This window comes from Taurulus bubalis (assembly GCF_910589615.1).
Source record: "Taurulus bubalis genome assembly, chromosome: 7".
Taxonomy (NCBI): Eukaryota; Metazoa; Chordata; class Actinopteri; order Perciformes; family Cottidae; genus Taurulus; species Taurulus bubalis.
This window is the reverse complement of record NC_136595.1, coordinates 24,485,285-24,506,167: the sequence shown is the minus strand read 5'-3', so window position 1 is coordinate 24,506,167 and position 20,883 is coordinate 24,485,285. Positions and strand designations below refer to the sequence as shown.

Sequence of the window (20,883 nt, the reverse complement as noted above, 5' to 3'; positions counted from 1 at the left end):
GCAAACTTGTATTTGTGATAAAATAAACTGAATTGAATGTCTACAAAATGACAACACAGGGTCCCTGTGGGGAACTCTGTGGCGGCTCAGGTGGGGTTGGTGAAGAGGAGCGTTATCTCCTCTTTGTGGCTGCAAATATTCCTCTTCAGCCCGAAACATCTTGATAAATGATTACATAGGAAATATGAATAAAGAGTTCGTCCTCATTTGAACAAAGGGGGAAGGTGTGTGTGCTAACTAAACAGCTTTATACGCACACACATAGCTTGTTGGGTAATTCATAAAGAAATAAAACGTTAATTTTAACGTGTATCCTACAATGATTACGCAACACGCCGATGGACGAACCAACTGCTAAAGGCACCGACGACAGCCTATCATTTCCCAAAGCACTCGGAGAGAGCAGAGTATGTCACGCAAAATTAGATTTCCTGTCTCTGTACATAATAACCCATCAAAATAAATGGAGCGATTTCATAATACTTGCATGTCCTGTTACTGGTAATTCCCCTCTCGTCCTCACTGGAAGAGCTCAAGAGTGCACGGCTCTCTTGTTACTTGACTCTGTGGAAAACTTGCTCTGTGTTAATGTTTTACATAAAATCAACTTTTTTATCCCGTACAATGTTCCAGCAATTAAATACAGCTTCTGAATGTGTTGCCTGCTGTGTTTCAACCGACAAAGTCATCAATATGAAAAGGTTAAAAGTCACAAAAACTAAACTAAACAAAACTCTGTGCTCTGGACGGCCTCTGAACTCACGTCAATGATCATTTGTGCAACGGGCGAAGCCGCAGCAACACAGTGCATCAGTGTATGCAGATGCATGGCTAGGCAACCCAAACATAAAGATTTGTGTTGGAAATCAGCAGGTTTAACCAGGCGGCAACCTCCAGTTCTGAAAAGTGAAAACAATGTCTAAGTGCATTCTTTCTAAAGGCGACTCCTCTGGTTGTCTATGAGAAAATTATTATTCGTATTCCCACAGTAAACATTGTAAACATGAGTTTATGTCTCAATCTCTAGTTTCAAGTCTTCTTCAATACAGCATGATGTTCATTTAGTCAATGATCCTCAGTCACTTCCGTTCACTGGTTTGCAAAAAGCCGTAAACGACTGCCAAAATCCAAGATGGCGACGGTTAAAACGGCGACCATAAAGGCTTCAAAGCGGCGGTGCAGAAGCTAGTGGGTGACGGCACGGCAACTACGTCCGCTTCCTCTCACGTACAGCCTCTCACAGCCTCTGAGGTTCAACACGCGTGTGATTAACGATTGGAGGCTTGTGTGAGGTGTGTGATGAGCCCCGTATCTGACCGCTGTATCTCGCCTCTCTTCAGTTCCTTGACAACATATATCATCGCCATCTGCACGACACGTCACCCTGACCGCGGTGGCGCCATTATCGCCTAATCAAGACCCAGGGGCCGCTGATGAGCAGAAGAAAAAAAGAGATCACTTGCACTGTGAGCTTTAGGATGAAAAGTTAGCGTGGAGCTGACAGACTCCAGTGATAAGACAAGACATTACATGGGGGTTACTTAGACTGAAAGAGGAGGCTGACGGGGACGCGGTGGGGGGGGAGATGAAAAGAAATGGTGATTGCAGCTGACTGATTAAGGTCAGAGGTGGGCTGGATGCTGGGGACTGGTGACAGTGTGCAGCGGAGGTGGTGCAACTTCTCGCTTGTGCCGGAAATCCCTTTCCCTTCGTACAGGAAAAGAAATGGAGCTTTAGAAGTTTAGAAGCCTCCTCTCTACGCTGGTGGCCTCTGATGACAAAAGCATCTGTTGAAGCCCAAATAGTTTGTTTAAAATAATCAGTAAGGGGAAGCTAATTGATCAGTTCTACATATGTATAAGTCAAACTCCTCCACAGGCTGAGGGCTTAATATGACAACCGTGAACCCAAATGTCTTAAAGCTACCCAGTAAAGATTTATTTTGTTAGCTGACGAAAACTCTCATCTACCGTCAACATCCGTGTCCAGATCAGGATGGAATTATTAGGATAATCCCACATTTATCAAAGTCAGAATTACATTTAAGAGTGCCTTAACGAGTTTGGAGTAAACTGGAATTACTGTGTCGTGGTTGTGTGCTTCCTCCTCCGCCTACCAGTCAGGTTGTAGTTTACATCTTAATAGACATTTGTGCGAAGAAAACCCCTCAAGGCGTTCCTTAGAATATCACAAAGATGGGCTGGGCGTGAGGTCACGGTGACCTTTGACCGCCTCCTTGAGTCCAAACGGTCCTAAAATATCCTAAACAATCACGTTCACGAAAATGGGACATGAGTCAATAGAAGGGGATTGCAAAACAAATAAATACCAACTTTTCCTCTTGATTTTTGAAACCAGACATAACATATTCACGAGGATGTTTCCTCTGTGCTTCTGTGCCGCAGTCATCTGAGGTCTATGATTTATGGCTTTTCTTGTAAAGCTTGAGAGTAAAAGGGAAGGTTTTTTACGCCCACATCCAAAAGCACAAAGCCTGTCCCGTCTGAAGCTCGGGGGAAAGCTTTGGGGATGCAGCCACCGTTGGCTTCCTGAGTCCCAGCGTTTCTCTAAACACCGCCAGCTAAACTCCACCTCGCCACTAACGCGGCTGTCTTTCTCGCCATCGGTCGTTAGTCCTGCCCTGTATGCAAATTTGCGGGCAAAAATACGCTCCTAATAGGCTCTCGGAGGAGCGCGTGGCGGCCTGACTCCAGCTCCGAGACGGGAGCTGCAACAGGGGACAAGGAACTTAACCAACCAACAAGTTTGCTCACCTGGTTTTGCCAAGTTTCCTGAACATAAAGCAGAGAGCACACGTTCTGCCCCCAAGACGAGCTTCACGTCTACCTAAAGGCCCGAGGACACGGGGAACTTTTTAAAGTCCCGCTGGAGGACGATGAGCGACGGGAGAAGAGTGATGATGAGTGTGAGTCTGGAGGAGCGTGCAATGATTTCCATTCTCCGTGTAGGATTTCAGATTAAAGAACTGACAGCAGAGCGAGGTTGTTTCTCCTCTGCTCGTTTTTTTTCTTCTTCCACCTCACTCGGCCTCCTTCTGTCCGACTCCTCACCGGCTCACTTTAAAAAAAAAAATCAAATGTCTCCTCACAGCCTCTGCCTCCTTTTCAGAGTTTCCTATTTTTCATCCGCCTGCTCTCTGCCTCTCCGTTAGTCATTCTAATCACCTGTAGAAGTCACTCCATGCCACCCTCGCCTCTCTTCTTTCCTCTCCTCGCCTCTCTTCTTTCCTCTCCTCGCCTCTCTTCTTTCCTCTCCTCTCCTCTCTTCTTTCCTCTCCTCTCCTCTCGTCTCCTTTCCTTTCCCGTTCTCTCTTCTTTCCTCTAATCCCTTATCCTCTCTCCTCTCCTCTCCTCTCTTCTTTCCTCTCCTCGCCTCTCTTCTTTCCTCTCCTCTCCTCTTTTCTTTCCTCTCCTCTCCTCTCGTCTCCTTTCCTCTCCTGTTCTCTCTTCTTTCCTCTCCTCGCCTCTCTTCTTTCCTCTCCTCTCCTCTCTTCTTTCCTCTCTTCTCGTCTCGTCTCCTTTCCTCTCCCGTTCTCTCTTCTTTCATCTAATCCCTTATCCTCTCTCCTCTCCTCTCATCCCCTGTCCTCATTTTTCACTGAAAAGTGGAATAAAGGGATTTTTAGAACCAAAAACCCTCTCCTCTCCTCTCCTCTCCTCTCATCTCCTCTCTTCTTTCTTCTTCTTTCCTCTCCTCTCGTCTCCTTTCCTCTCCCGTTCTCTCTTCTTTCCTCTAATCCCTTCTCATCTCCTCTCTTCTTTCTTCTTCTTTCCTCTCCTCTCGTCTCCTTTCCTCTCCCGTTCTCTCTTCTTTCCTCTAATCCCTTCTCATCTCCTCTCTTCTTTCTTCTTCTTTCCTCTCCTCTCGTCTCCTTTCCTCTCCCGTTCTCTCTTCTTTCCTCTAATCCCTTCTCATCTCCTCTCTTCTTTCTTCTTCTTTCCTCTCCTCTCGTCTCGTCTCCTTTCCTCTCCCATTCTCTCTTCTTTCCTCTAATCCCTTCTCCTCTCCTCTCTTCTTTCCTCTCCTCTCCTCTCCTCTCCTTTCCTCTCATCCCCTCTCCTCTCCTCTCCTCTCCTCTCCTCTCCTCTCCTCTAATCCCCTCCCCTCCCATCTCCTCCTCCCCTCCCCTTTCCTCTCGTCTCGTTTCCTCTCCTGTTCTCTCTTCTTTCATCTAATCTCCTCTCCTCTTCTCTTCTCTCTTCTTTCCCCTCCTCTCCTCTCCTCTTCTCTCTTCTTTCCCCTCCTCTCCCCTCCTCTCCTCTCCTCTCATCCCGTCCCCTCTCCTCTCCTCTCCTCTCCTCTCCTCTAATCCCCTCCCCTCCCATCTCCTCCTCTCCTCTCCTCTCCTCTCCTCTCCTCTCCTCCCCTCCCCTCTCCTCCTCTCCCCTCTCCTCCCCTCTAATCTCCTCCCCATCCCCTCTCCTCCTCTCCTCTCCTCTCCTCTCCTCCCTTCTCCTCCCCTCCTCTCCTCTCCCCTCCTCTCCTCTCCTCTCCCCTCCTCTCCTCTCCTCTCTTCTCCTCCTCTCCTCTCCTCTCCTCTCCTCTCCTCTCCTCTCCTCTCTTCTTCTCCCCTCTCCTCTCCTCTCCTCTCCTCCCCTCTCCTCTCCTCTCCTCTCCTCTCTTCTCCTCTCCTCTCTTCTCCCCTCCTCTCCTCTCCTCTCCTCTCCTCTCCTCCCCTCCGTCTCCTGTCTCCTCTCCTCTCCTCCCCTCCGTCTCCCCTCCTCTCCTCTCCTCTCTTCTCCTCTCTTCTCCTCTCCTCTCTTCTCCCCTCCTCTCTTCTCCCCTCCTCTCCTCTCTTCTCCTCTCCTCTCCTCTCCTCTCCTCTCCTCTCCTCCCCTCCTCTCCCCTCCTCTCCTCTCCTCTCCTCTCCTCTCCTCTCCTCCCCTCCTCTCCTCTCGTCTCCTCCCCTCCTCTCCTCTCACCTGTTCCCTTCTTGCAGACGTAGGGCAGATTGTAGTTGCAGGGCACGTCATTCCATTTGCCGTTCTCGTGAGCGATCATAACCACGCAGTCCTCTCCTCCGGCAAAGAAGTTGTCTGGCTGGTTTTCACGCCAGTTCTCATATTGCTGAACACACATGCACAAAAAACAAACAAGAAAACAATCACACACTGAGACACACACATGTATCTTTTTAAAACTCTAATTAAACATAATTTTCTTGACATCAGAGACAAATCACTGATCAAATCAGCGATATGGATTTGTTTTAACCAATGATATTTAGCATTTTTCTACCCTTAGTTTCATGTTCTCTGTTTGACGTTGTGATTTTGTGTGTTATGCTATAATAGGAAATTAGGATGCAACTCAAGATACAAAACAAGATATGTTGTTATTTTCTGTAGAAAAAAAAACACTTCAGGGTCGAGGTTTGTTGGCTTCACAATGGAACACAAATTCATGTATTATTATTATTTTTTTTTACAAACTGCTGTTCAGGAAGTCCACTGGGATCAACTGCGCTCACTCAGAGACTACACACACACACACACACACACACACTTGTACGCTTGTTGCTCACCAGGTCCATCTTGTCGGTCCACTGAAAGTCGTCCTCCACTGTCCGATCATTTAACCCGATCCAAGTGTTGTCATGGCTGAGACCTGAGTAGGAAATGAATGGAGAGACATCATTAAACAGGCGTCCAGTCCAGTCCAGTACACAACAGACAGAAGGTAGTCCAAGCAATAGCACTTGACAATATAATACAATCTAACACAAACGGCATTTCCTCTTCGGGTTTTTATGTGCACATTTTAAATGTGCATTAAAAACTGGTGATTGGAAACACAGTAACTGTTTCTGAGTGAGTCCAACTGTATAAACTGTACACTGTAGCACGAAATAAACCATTTCTGGAAAGGTTTGATTGGGGTTTCATTTCCTCAGTATATTAGAAATGTATGCACTCACGGCCCTAACACACAGCCAGGAAAATTATCCACAAAGCAGAATAGGTTAGGTCCCAGAGATTAGACACTTTAGTATGGGTCCAGAAATGTCCCTGCACGTTTCTGCAAACCACGAATATGTTGAATGTCAACGTTTCTGAACACAAAATATGATTTACATCGACTTTGTATCATGCACCACGTAACTACACTAAAATAACACCCGCCCTTTTGCAGATCTCATGTAATAATGCTATGTAACAAGCGAGAAGTCAACATCTATTTTTAGTTTCACACAGAACGTGAACTGCGTCTCCTGGGTGAAAGTCCTGTGTTTGTTAGACCCATCCCACTAGCCCTTGGTGTTTTTCCTCTGGCTTGTTATACTCGTTCTGACCGACTGCGACACCTGATGACATCATCTGGGTTATTATTTCTTATTATAGTCTCACAAAGCTCCTCCAGACTCCTAAAATAAAACATCATGCATATAAATGAAGTGAGTGAAGTGCTCATTGATGTTTCATCTTGTGCTCTGGGTTATTTTATGTGTCTGGTCTCTGAACTCTGAACAGCAGCTGAGAGATCTTCCCTCTCCGGCCTCAGTCGAGAGACGAACAACAGCGGAGAGATACTGTTCCCGTCTCCGATGCGCTGCCGGAAAAAAATCCCTAATGGTGTTTTGGGTTAATCTAATTTGTGTGTTTGTGTCTGTGTGCACGGCCGTACAGGGTGCGTGCACGTACACTGCACATATGTAATGGAATTTCAATCATGGTGTATCTGCTTAACATCATTACCAGGCCCATTAATCTCCCTAATGGCTCTGATCCCCTTATTGCAGGGGTGGAGACGTCCATTTTCGAGGCAATTAAACACACTTTTTGGTAACTGTGCGCGCGTGGAAGAAAGATGAGCGCTAAATGGATGGCGGCGTTTCTGGCATCTGTGCGAGACAGAAGGTGGATCCAATATTACGGGGGATTACTGTTGGTGATCTGGCTGTGGAGCGCCGCCAGGGAGGGAAACAGTAAGAATGAAACGCCAAAGAAAGGCTGTAACAAAAACTATCAAATAGCATTTGAGGACAATAATTCAGGACAACATGGATAAAAAAAAACAGGTGGGCGGACTTTGCTACACAAGAGTCTTAAAATCCTTTTTTTTTTAAACAAGCGTTGAATGGGACGATTTCTGATCACTCTATTTAAAATAAATCAAGTGCCACTGGTGCCTTCATACTGGTCTTATTTAACCCAGTTTAAACATTACTGACACTTGCATTTCCTTCACTGGAAACAAATGGAGTTACTTCACCCACCGTGGGGATTTTTTTTATCATTTTTTACCAGTTTAGAGAGGAATCCCATCCTAAGAAAGAATACAATAGTAATATTAAATGTTCTGTCACAGACATTTACATTGGAGCCCGTAGCACCTTCTCATCGCGACACAAGGTGATACACATTTATGTGGCTGATCCGACTCGGCTCCTGAGGGTGTTTTTCAGCGGGGAGCTCAATAAAAAACCTTCAGGGGCCGTTGAGAACGGATCCAGACAGACATTTATCACTGAGTTATGGAATACACACAAGGCAAGAGCTGCCGTTGCCAAGTATGGTAATAATAAAGTAGACGGGTAGATATAAATCAATAGTAAAAGCAGCGTGCGGCAGGCAGACAGGAGAGCTGGTTAGATTATGAAGGCCATGTATTTGCCATTATTTAAATTGATTGGTGACTTGTTTAAATGTGATTGGTAGCCGTGAGCCATATTTCTTTAGTTATAGAGGTGTGAAGTAGGAAGAGCTGACGGTTCCATGAGTGTTTTTGTAATTACTTTAAATGTTAAATTTGAACGTTTTCGCTCACGTCTGTATCTGGTGATGAATTCAGATTATTATTTTTTCGTTTGTGCATTTGGTGAGGAGGAGGATTCAGACCTGCGGCAATGAGTCTCAGCTGCTGTTTCTATTGAGAAAAAGCGAGCGACCTCTAGAGATGCAGGTCAAATCTGCAGCAAATTCTTCATCTTATTCCCTCACAAGATGAACTCTAATCACTTTGGCAATCCCTTTGACATTTGTCCAATAATTACTTGAAGCAAAATGCACTGATTCAACATTTCCAGTCCCGATACCAGGGCTTTGGGTACCGGCCGATACCGAGAACTGGTCCGACACCACTGTTTGATTTACGAGCTGTCCATAATGCATCATCATCATCACTGCTTAAAGGAGCAGTGTGCAGGATTTGGTTTGTCCGTTCTGGGCTACTGTAGAAACATGGCGGTGCAACACAGAGGACCTGATCCCTATGTAGACATGACGGGCTCAAACTAAGCTGACCACAAACACAATGATCCTTAGTTTCAGGTGATTATGAACTAATGTCATGTGCCTTTTCTGCCAATAGGTCTTCACACACTGGCCCTTTAAGATTCTCCAATGAGGAGACTTATTTACCCGAGTTGTGTAAGTGCTCCAACGAGCATTTACCTCACATTACAGACGACGAGTGGAACTTATCTCTTCCTAAATTAACACTTCCTGCTGTGTAAGCTGTTCAGAACCCCACCAAGACACATTTACACGGGCTACAAGTGCCAAGTCCGTCCTCCTCCTCGACCTCCACCCACCTCTGATGAAGTTCTGCTCGGCCAGGATGTGGATGCTGGCCAGGTGGCCGCTGTGCTCCCTGCAGTCCTTCTCGGCGTCCTCCCAGGTGTGTCTCCGGCTGAAGTACCTGTAGCAGTGGCCGTGGAACTTCCTCCACGTGTGCTCGCAGCCCTCGGTGTCTGCAGGTGTGCGTGGGTGGGGGGTAATTGAAAAAGACTAGTGATTAGCCAATCGGAAATCCACGGGAAGAGAAATGTGGGTTTTTCAAATCGTTAAACACCCACAGCCGACAGATGCAGAAGAGCAATAGCATTGCACAGGAAAGAAGTAGGAGGATTTAGAACCATTATTTGTCTTTTCTTTTTTGTGATCACAGCAATGTCTTGCAGCACAAACTATCTAAATACTCTCCTTCTTCATTTTTCGGCGCTATATCTTTCTGTTGGTGTCCTCTGTGGCACTCCTCTCCGTCTCCATCCCTCCATCTCTCGTCTTCCTCCCTTTGATTTTACTTGGACTTTTAATCCACAGCAGAGGCAAGCCGGCGGTGAGACAGCTTAGACCAGTGAAAGGGCGTTTTAATCTATTCAAATGACAACAATCCTTAGAAATTGCTTCCAGTGCACAGCGCTCACTCGGTAATTAAGCCCTGTCACAGTGCTGTCAGCACACCGGCTCTCCCTCCCTCCCTCCTCTCCCTTCATCTCTCTCATCTATCGTCCCTCATCTGTCTCGGGGTTAGCTGTGTGACTCGGAGCTGTACATTTTAAATGCGATGTGTGTGTGTGTGTGTTAGAGACGAGTGTGTGGCTTTCGCTTCCGTACAGATGTGGTGTCGGCTAATGTGCACCTGAATATGTGGAAATGTATGTAGCGTTGATTTGGTTCAGGCCCTATCTGTCAGCAAAGCCACCTCCGGTTCCCTCCTCATCCTCACCCTCACCCTCACCCCCTCCCTCCCTGCAGTGTGGGGATCAGGGGAAAAGGCCTCAGCTTTTCCTCCAACAAATGTGAAGCGACACCGGTAAATTGCGTAGTGCAAATTGGGCCGTATGGGGCCCCGCTTAGTATGCAGAGAGATGCCGTTTGGGCCGGCGAAAAGAAGAGGAAGAGAGGAGTCCATTATGGAAAGCCCTTCTATGCTGTAATATGGAATAAGGGCCTCGGAAACCTTCACACTGCATTGAGAAGAGCCTTTCAGAGCGCCGACCCGCTGCTTAGTTCTGGGCTATTTGAAATATGAAAGTGCAATGACACCGTTTCACAACATGCGGTGCACTGGATCACAGCGAGAGCGCCTTTGAATCAATATACTTGCTTATTCAACATATCATTTCACGTCTTTTTTCTTGCAGCTCAATGCATCGCCTCCGGTGAGCGAAGAAGTGAGAATCGCTCCGACTGACGATGAGCAACGTGTAAGAAAACGGTAAAATATACTTGTGTTTGTGCTCAGGATGTGAATGTGTCACCTTGTACACTGGAAACCTTGATCATGTACGTCCAGATCAATAAGCAAATTATTGTAACCGATTTTTTTTTCTTTTTCCATATTTTTCAAGCAGATTACCATCTAATTTACATTTGTATATTCAATACATATATATATATATATATATATATATATATATATATATATATATATATATATATATATATATATAAAGTGATGAAACAGCTTGCACAGCTGTTACGTGAGGGCGGCTTCAACCACAGGTGCACTTGCTTCCCGGCTCCAGCCGCCATGACGGTTTCTCGTTGTGTGAGGAAACTACACAAAGGTTGGGCGGTGGCGTGATTTCACGTCAGGCGGCCAACCAGAAGACGGCGGGTTACCGCGGGGCAAAGCATCATGGGAGAAAAGTTTGTTCAGAGATCAGCCCTGTGTGCTAGAAAATGATGTTCCCATACAACTAAACTGCACTTTCTATTACGTATTTTCTCCCAGATTACTGAAAAATGGATGTTGTTGATAAAAATTAAATATAAAAACACTAGAAAATGACTTTTTTAAGTCTGGGCAACAAGACTACTTGGTTAGTTTCAGTAAAAAGAGTCATGGTTTGGCTTAAAAGTAAGAACTTCTTGGTTATGTTTATGCAATAAAAGTATTTGGGGCACAAACAGTTTTCTACTTTTTCGATGTGTTGATGACTTTAGTGATTCATGACAGAAAATGGACTCAAATGCTTATGTGTTGTATTTAATATTGTCAGAATAAATATAGATTTCAGTCTATTGCTGAGGTGAAATTTAGTTTTTCTTCTTTTGGGCGTGTCATATATCTACAGTATATATTTTTCTATATAGTACTTTCCAAGATAATTGTTTTTCCCAGATGATTTATGATTTATATTTGACAATGTTTATGTTATGTTTAACACACGCTTGTTGTGTATTGATCTCGTTGTGTGTACTTGACGTTCTCTCTCTCCCCCAAGTGGGAGTATCCCACTTCCATCAGCTTCGCTCTGATTGGACGAGCTTGAGCGCAGATGAAACGGGCCGATCACAGTCACCTGAGTGAATGAAAGTGTTTGCTTCTATTCTCGGCTCGTTCTGCTTTGCACACAAAGATCTCTTCAAACGCAGTTTTGAGTTGCTCAACTCAATGCAGCGTCTCGACGGGCTCGATGACTAACGGATTACTCACAACAATCCAGGCTCCTCATAATCACAGCCTTTCTTTACATATGAAATAAGGTTTATCGCGCCACCGCAGACCTTTTTGAGAACATAAATCCTCGTCAGTCACAGAGAAATATGACAAAACAAACATTTTAATACGTTCGCATCATTAATCTGACGAAAACCAAATTTCCAGAGTACTTATGAACATTATTAGACCAGAATCCATCACACAAACAAACCAATCACCCCCTCAAGTGTTTTGCTTGTGTAACTAAAGTGCTACTTATAGCAGGTGCATGCTGGCATGCTAAAATAACAACGCCTGATGATTCGCCCTATAATTTAACCACAAATACAGCAAGAAAAGCACGAACTTGCATGTTCTCTGCACTAGTCAACTATCTTGTTTGTTTCTTTAATATATAAAGTTTAGCTTTCTTACTATTCTTACTTGATCTAGTCGTGTCTTTATTATTAATGTAAATAATCTTTTGGTTTCCCTGCTTTTTGAGGATTGAATCTGATGACCAAACGACATGAAACTTCATTTTGGAATAGTTTTCTTTTTACAATCTAATCACACTTCTGAATAAGAATACAGAATCTAATGTTGGCTTTGACGTCACCTCTAAAAGACGTCTTATTACAGGTAACAGTTCGGAACAATATCAGGCTTATGGAGGGAGGAACTATCCATAAACTTCTTTGTGATTACTGAGATTACTGTGATTACTTTTTTCCACTTTTTGATTTCTGCTTCATTATTAGCATGAACCTTTACCAGGCTAATTAATTTAGCATTAAGCATTATGTAGATTTTGCATTTAACAACCCCAATGAGACAACGTGGAAATATGTTGTTTGCGTTAGCACACTAATGTGTTGGTCATTTCCATATGCAGAAAGTTTCAGGATCCCCAAGGTCCTGATGAAGAATTAAATGTTGTTAATTGAGGTTTCTTCTGTTTTAAATTGTTAAAAGCGGCTGCATTAGCGTTACCATTTTTGCAGCCGTGCTTCTGAACAGAGAGAATTAAAACGAGCATTCGGTGGAACGATGTTGCTAATGTTGTCTCTGATTTTATGGGCCGCTAATGCGCTCGCTCCGTCATCGGACCTGGAGGCTACCTGCTCAATATGTTTGCCCACATGGCAGCGGGGACATAGCATTAGCATCGGGACTGGGTCCAGGTTGGCTCACGAGGGTGAACGGTGGCATATTATCTGCCGGATCACCGACAGCAGAGCCAGCGGAGGTGTCACAGAGGCGGGAAAAGAAATGGACACGGACAAAAAAATATATTGAGAAATTAAGAATGCACACCTTCACTGAGTCTCCGTGCTGCGTGTGTGTAGCGCTAGTGCGGGACACATTCAAGCCTTTAACCCTTTAAAAACAGTGTGCGAAAATCCCCCTGCGCCTATTATCAGACAAAGAACAACAACATATTATCTCTGGATATTGCTCATATCGTGCTGGATGTTCATTGTTATGATCAAAATATCTTTTTTTGCAGATATAAAAAAACACCACACACACACACACACACTTACAAGGAAGACAAAAACAAAAAAGAATAATTGTAGATCAACGAAGTGCATCAAACACACTAAGTTACAGAGTGGGAGGACAGAAAAGAGAGAGAGAGAAGCAGAATAATAAAGTAAAAGAGTCACAGACAGAGAGTGAGAGAAAAGCAAAGATAAAAAGTAAACAGCGCGTCTTCTCCCTCTTCAGATCTTCAACCTAGTCTCTGCTGATTTCTTCTCCCACTCGCTGACAGTGATGCTCAAAGCCCGACATCACATCAACCTCTTCAAATATTTAGACGTTACTCAAGTCGTCTTCCTTTTTTCACTCCTCCCCCCACCCCGTTTTCCCTCCGCCAGGCGCGGGAAAAGAGAGGCAGGGGGTTATGTTTCAGCGATTAATATTCCCACAGATTTTTTGTGAACGGCAGTTAGGGAAATAAAAGCCGCACACTTCCAGCTGACTGATTGGCTCGTTTATCCGCATCACCGAGTGATATTTCCAACTGCTCTGCTTTTTTAGATCCCCGGAATGATGAAAACTGAGTGTTTGCACGTGTGTGCGCTTGTGTGCGGCCATTGTGCCTCCTCCCCGCGTGACTCGTCGAAAAAAGGCTGACAGCTCAGCGCGCCATTTGCGATAGCAGGTCGAGAGAGAATAAGTAAGAGAGAGAGAGAGAGAGAGAGAGAGAGAGAGAGAGAGAGAGAGAGAGAGAGAGGTGGATGATGGGGAATCTGCTGATAGCCGGCGACAAAAAGTGATAATGTGATGGGAATGTGTGGAGAATGTGAGAGCGGCTGTGGAATTATTAATGGTTGTTACGAGTGCAGTGTTGATGAATGGAACATCTTAATAGTGTGATGCTCACAATTAGGAGTAATGGATGTTACAGTAAAACAGCTACATGAATGACTGATGTCAGTCTGAAGGCTCTTTCGGCGTAATTAGACCCATCGACGTGTCTTCGCAGACGGATGGAGGAGGCCGAGGGTAAAAGTGAGGGCCGCAGGAAGGCCTGTACAGTAAATAGGCAAGAAAGAGAGTCCAGGGGAATCGAATGCAAGAAGGGTGTGTTAGTGTAAGTTGGGGAGGGCGCACACACGATCGACATCTTTGTGTATCTACGTTGTACAAGGTAATGGTCCATCAGCGTGCAGCTAATATAATGCACGACAACTGCACTCGCTGGAAAAATAAATGATTGCATTGCATGTTTCTGCAAACCCTCGGGATCCGCTGAACGTCTGGTGAGGTTTCTGAGCCCAAAATACGTTTCATGAATAATTTTGTGTCAGCCTCTCATCATCCTGCAGAAACGCACAATGCACACGTGGGACGAATGATTAGGCATGGCCAAATAACGGTTTATGGTTGGGAAAAATATGATTTCAAATATCATATTCAAATCATAACGTAACATCTAACGTTACTAAATAACAACCATAGCATAATATGAAGTAATATATATATATATATATATATATATATTTTTTTTTACATGTGACACAAATGGCGGCCTCCTAGGTGAAAGTCCTGTGTTTGTAGGTAGCCGTGCACTAAAACATACCCCGCTTTAGGATCTATTTTATTATAAATGGGAACATAATTTAAAAAAACAGCTTTATTCTGTTTTGATTGAGAGATTGAAAGATTGAGACCACAAACTCATGTTAACAATATTTTCTGAGGGATAAAATCAAGTGAGAAGTAGAGTCATTTCCTCATAGACTTCTATACCGTCAGACTTCATTTTGCATACTGTGGAGTTGCCCCCTGCTGGCCATTATAAAGAATGCAAGTTTAATGCAGGTCATATGCCACCACACAGAAAAAGGGACATGATTCCTGTGGTTACTAAGTTACTCAGTTGCTAAAAAGGTAGCTGGAAAACTTCCTATAGTTGATATCGCTGTGGGATGCCGGGTAAAAAAACGACAAAAGGAAATGCAAAAGTACAAGCCGGGCTTTGCAAGTTGGCAATCACGGCACTTTGCAATTTTCTTGAGAATATCAGAGAGAGGAAGTAACGAGGCGGCCTGAACCTGGAGCCCCGCTCAGAGTAGTGTTTTACACCGCTCCATCAGAGACCTCCATTAGTGCACAGCAGAGGAACACAGACTCTCTTCTCTCCCTCCATCTCTCTCTCTCTCTTCATCTATTGTAACACCTGCTCTGATGCTTCCTTTCTTTTTTCCTTTATACTCTCTTACTTTTCTGCCTAAACTTCCCTCCACACAGGAGAAGAGAATGGCAGTTGCTTCAGGAACATTGTCTAATTAATCACCTCGAATGAGAATAAATTCCGCCCCAATCCCTCCAGCTTTCCTGTTCGGAGAGAGAGAGAGAGAGAGAACGGTGTTGAACACAATGGCATATGGAGCGAGACGCCTTGCTGTTATTCCACTTAGCCTCAGCCAGGTTTAGGCAAAACTTCAGGGATATTTTCAAGTGTGTGTACCTGCCTGTGTTTCTCTCTCAGTGTGAGCGAGGTAAGCCAAGAAGCTCCAGGTTCTCTGCCTTCACGTGTCCCTTTGGACTTGTTATTAGAATGCATGAATATTCATTAGCATTAGTAGCCTCTAAAGACCCGGAGGAAACACACCAAAAATTAATTTTGAGCTGCTGAGTGCGGCGGCGGCGCAGTCGGGGACGGAGGAGAGAAAGAAAGTCGAAAAATCCATTCCTCCTCGGCCCCCTCTGCCAACTCTGAAAGCCGATGCTGAGTCAAAACCACCCACTCCAAGAACAATGATAGAAAAGAAAAGAAAAGAAGGAAACAACAAACAACCAACATCAAACAGCAGCTCGAAGATCACAAGTTCAGCCGAAGTGCTCGGCGTACTGTGGCTTAACAAGAGAGTGTAGAGGCGACACACTTGGAGTGACGTGTCTAATTGACCAATGGGAACGGACACCTCTGGCCCAGAAGCAATGGCTCGAGCACCACAACAGGATGGAGGGTTATGAAAGCCATACTTCTCTTTGTTCTAGCCTTTTCTGTTTAAAATCCGTGCACATCCCCTCTAAGGTCAGGGAAGAATCATCATTAAAGGCAAATAAACTACGGTGAGGGTTAGGCACGTAAAAACACCGGTTCAGGTTACAGTAAGCAATTGCAGCGTCGGCAGATCTGTAAGTCTCCTGCAAAGTCAGATGTACGCCTCATAAATACACACTACGTTACGCATGAGCAACGAACAGCGGCACCGAACGTCAACGGTGAATTCTCCCAGTGGAAAGCGAGTTCCCGAAAAAAGGATGTGCCGTTTGAAAGTCGATATGTCCTCAATTTATGTAACGTGCAAATTGCTGCAAACATCGTTCATGTGCCCCGAAGTGAACTACCGTCACTGCGGAGAGAAAAGACAGAACATGAGGTCGGACGAGGAGTTTAAAGCGGCGGGATGACAGAAGGCCCGCATCTGGAGCTTCATCCCCTCCTCCTCATTAGTCTCAGTGTGCAGGCTGCACATTGTCTGCCGCCTGCTCGCGATCCGCAGCACTGGTGTTGGCTGTTGGCGTCAATGCGCTCAAAAGTCTTCCTATCTGTCTGCCCCAGATTCACCCGCCGTCCTCTTTGGAGGGGAAGTCGTGCTCTACTTTCCTTCAGGTTTCCTGTTCTGCTGTCTAGTTTTTGTTTTCCTGTCAAATGACTGCCGTGTGTGTCTGTGCATGGATGTGTGTATCATGTGTGCGTTCGTGTAAAACCCCTTTTGTGCGCGCGCATGTTGACAACGGAGGTGAAGTTCTTCCCCAGCCATCCAGATATTTTTAAGGTTTGAATTTGCCGTTTTGAAGCCAAAGTTTGACGTTTTGGCCGTCGCCATCTTGGATTACGGCCGCCATCTTGGCTTTTTGCAACCAGTGATCATATTTGGAGGACAGAGGAGTGGCGTAGATAATCCGTATCCAGCTCTGGTTGCATAGACTTCCACGCAATTGGGGTTGCAGTTTCCTGATGGCGATTAGAAATAATCCAAGTTCAAGGCACGTCCACATTGACTTTTCAGAACCCGAGGTTGCAGCCTGAGCCGAATGCATCCATGGTTGCTCGTAGTGACTTCAGTAAAATGATAGTAGATAATAAACATGCATTTTAAATTGACTGAAGGCTTTATGTGGACAAACACACATCCTCAAAGTGGAGTCTATGTCATGGTATTTTTCTCCATATATATTTGGCCAGCAGCAACGGGAGGACCGTGACTGTTGTGCCCACATCTTTCCAAACACAAACAAACATCCTAACTGCCTGTCCTGTCTTAATTTAAGTTAAAAAAATTAGGAAAAGTCTTATTATCCTATTCCAGAAGTCGTGGCTGTGTCCTATCCCATCTCAGACCTCTTCACAAACTATAACTTTAAATTAGATTCCTCAAGCGGCACTCGTACCGTCATGCCTATTTAGAATTTAGGACTAATTTACGATTCCTATCTTGGTATATCGTTAAGTTAGGAGGGTTCTGTAATAGCTAGATTCCTATCCTAAAATAAGATAGGATCTTCTCCTCAATGCAGTAGCAAAAATCTTAAATGTCACCCTAAACTCTGTCAGTAAACTCTGTATGCTGCTCAACCAGTGGTTCCCAGTCATAGTTGCCAGTAACAGCTGTGCAGCCTACTGGGGGATGCAGCAATTTCCCCGCCTAAAGTCAAATATAAATGACTAAATATTGATGATTTGACATATGGCAGCCAGAAGAGGCCGTGGAGGAGACGGTGGAGGAAGTTCTGGCCTTGCCTGAGAACACATCCCTCACTTATAAGCAAGCAGCAGCCCGACACCTTGGGATTAATTAGCTCCACAATCCTTTCAACGCAAGCTTTCTGTTTCCAATTTGCAGATTACTATTTCTGTTAGGAAACAGAGAACGAGAGAGAGGATTACTGCTTCATGTAGCGCGTTGGTTTTGTAGCCTCGAGTTATTGCACAACTCTGTACTTAAACAGACGGGAGGAAAAGTCTTTTGATAATTGGAAGGGCTCATGGGTCGGGAGAGTTTTGTGTGTTCGTGTGGGTGGCAAATACTGTTGGTGTATCAGTTAGTGTGCCACCAAAGTAGAAAAGAAACGCAGCAAATGGGAATTTATCTGAACATTTGGGCGGGTCCTGGCTTAGAAGAGCCAGTGTGTGGCATCTTGGGGCACGTATTAACAGAAATGGAATATGATATTCATAACTATGTTTTCATTACCGTATAATCACCTGCACTTATGCATCTTTGTGTTTTTGTTAGCTTAGACTGAGCCGTTTATATCTACACAGGGAGCGGGTCCCCTTCACGGAGTCTGCCATGTTTCTACAGGAGCCCAGAACGGACAAACTAAACACTGGCTCCAGAAAGGGACATTCATGTTTCCACGCTGGCCACAATAGTTCATGTTCGCCAAATCCTTCACACTGGCCCTTTAAGACTTTAAAGTCCTTTACACACCGAGGGCTTGATGAATAATCAACAACAAAAATACACAATTACACAAATATTTTGCTTCAAAACTATTCATACAAGCAGCGATGCAAACGTTGCTCTCCTCAGATGCTGTTGCAATGCTTTTGAAGGGAAAAGGTTTGAATAGATTTGCGAAGGTAGAGTCTGACTGAGGTTAATTGTTATATAAGCTGAAGTTATTGTAAGCTATTTTATTGTGAATGGGGACTTTTAGTTCCCCATTCACAGTTACAGTTAGAGTGTCTATGTCAGGGGCTTTTATTGTGAAGGGTAAGAACAGAAGGTGTGCAAGGCTTTTGTCCAGATTGAAAGGAGTAATACAGTTTGCCATCTTGGTTCGGCCTCCCTGTTTGTTGTGCACTATAATGTACCTGTGTGAATATGTCTGATTTTCGGTGCAAAAGCTCCGAAAATCTATCATGTTCCACAAAACAGTCCTCTTAATATTCAAGTTCTGTTTGCAAGTAACCTTGACAAAAAAAACAGTTTGAAAAAAATGTATTGAAAAGACCTCAATGGGTTGGGATTAAGGTATTTATTCGCGGCTGGAGAATGCATTATGTCAATGAGGGTCCTCGCCATTTGAAACATATACGAATGTGTTGCTGTGCGAAGGTCTGTAAGCTGAAAAGCTCTCTCATTTCACAGCTCTAAGGAATGCTAAAGCGCCACACAAAGCAGATGCGGCCCGCACAGACACACTCGCGCGGTGAAACACAAACACACTCGCACGGACTGACAAAACCTCCCGCGGTGCACCAGAGATGAGAGACACACGAAGATGCAAGGAGTGCGGGTAGAGTGACAGCAGAAAGGTACGAAGAGAAAAAAGAAGGCGACATGAAACAGAGGTTTCTGCAGTAGTGGAATAGCAAAGTGAGAAAATCCACCCTCCTACACATGTACATTATGTCGTTTTCTTTCCCTCTCTAAGGCGAACCGCGTGTGGAGTGAACGATGGATTAAAAGACAGACGGGAGGAAAGAAGCTGATGAGAGGGAACCAGCTAATGCTTCCTCCGTCACTTTTCACTTCAGTCAGGCTCGGAGAGATTCGGTTTCTTGCCTCCGCTGATTAGGCAGCGAGTCAAAGAAACAGCAGGTCGGACTCAAGAGGGAAACAACTGAGTGATGTCTCTGTTGCTCTAATCGCAAATGTGCAACTTTTCTTTTCAGCAAACATACTGATACAGAACCGTTGAGAAAAAAATAATAATTGCAAGAGGAGGTTGCTTTGCACAGCTACAAGTGCTGATTATTAGAATAATGCGCAAAGTGACGGAAGTAGTATCATCTTACATTACACTGTACATTTAAAAAAACAACATTTTTAAATACTTTTTATTCTGTCTGTATATATAATACTGCTATTGTGGATTATTTACTATTTTACTGTTTATTTATATTCATATTACTTTCATTGTATGTGTCTCTAGTGTGCACTTTACTTTAATCCTGCAATTTCCCCACTGCGGGACTAATAAAGGAATATCTTATCTTATCTAATTCATAAGGTTCTCAAGCTTCACGGACACAACTGCTGTAAACCGACCTCCTTATCAACAACCGGTGTGAGAAATGTAAATATAAACGTCCTCCTCTCTCTCGCTGCAGGACTTCAGCCCCGTCAACTCACAATTATTGACTGTGAGATGGGATCTCCATGGTAACAGGCCAGCAGAGGACCGGATCTACCCAGCATTCGAGGCTGTTAGCTCACAGCACTTTGCCTCCGCTGGCTCGACCCGAAGCCGCGGTCAGAGATAACGGTGGAGCACGACGATCGTTATCAACTTTCTTTGTGGAGAGAGGCTTTTTATCCCCGGGCTCTTTGCGCACGCTCATAAAAAGGAGGCGTCGGGCGCCATGTGACGCCCAAAATTGACTGATTATGCACCGGCCTCGATGAATAAAGAAGTATTATGACAGCAAATAAGGCTAGAGAGGAATGCTGGCGGACTAATTGTGCCAATTTGTCAGTGAATAGGTTCATTTTACCACTCGACGCACTCTAAATGGGACAGGCCTTTAATTCCTTTTTTCGGACAAAAGATGGGAAGATACTATCAAATGGTTTATTTAAATCAGTTTGAAAATTACTAATCTCATTCTGAGACAGTTAAAGACGCTCATTTTTACACCGTCGTCCCACGAAGAAGAGGTGAAAACTAAACAGAGAAAGGTGTGGCCGGCAAGGTAACGAAAACAAGCATACCCAGCGGCGGGGTGCAGGAAGACGAGAACGCATTGCTTATGTCAGTTAAAGTGCGTTGGATAGGAATATAAAGACTTGAGGAATGGACACAGCGCTAAAGATAGTTTCCTTTATCATGCCGGTAAAACTTAATGATTTGTACTTATGGTACTCGTGGTTTCTCTAAAATTAGCTGAACGATTGATTAGCGGAGAATCTAAACGATGTCACAGCGAACACGTCCATGATTACAGTTCCCTGGCGTCTAATTGGTCCCTGGGTTCTTTTGTTAAAAAACGTGGAGCCACCATGCAATTTACCGCATTTCGAACGTGAGTAAACGTCATAATAATACAATTAACTATCATTGTATGTGTGCTACTTGTGATCTTATAGAAGGCTTCTTTTAGAGCCAGCAGAGGCAAACGGCCAGAGAACACAACAACCATATTCTGTAGTTCAGTGAGAGCAAGAACAACCTTTTGCGAATGACATGAAACTGCATTCTTGCTCAGATTCGTCCCGTTCAGTTTGCACTGCAGTT

General features: G+C 44.5%; 1 protein-coding gene across 1 annotated transcript in view; it reads right to left on the bottom strand.

The window, feature by feature from the left end:
* Nucleotides 1-20,883, bottom strand: part of ncanb (neurocan b) — a gene marked incomplete at its 3' end in the record, with an annotated part of 105,001 nt that overhangs the window by 6,990 nt on the left and 77,128 nt on the right. The window contains exons 11-13 of the mRNA XM_079220826.1: nt 8,555-8,713; nt 5,546-5,628; nt 4,944-5,088 (exon numbers count right to left, since the gene is read on the bottom strand). Coding sequence (XP_079076952.1) covers nt 4,944-5,088; nt 5,546-5,628; nt 8,555-8,713 — 387 coding nt within the window. The remainder of the gene's footprint in view (nt 1-4,943; nt 5,089-5,545; nt 5,629-8,554; nt 8,714-20,883) is intronic.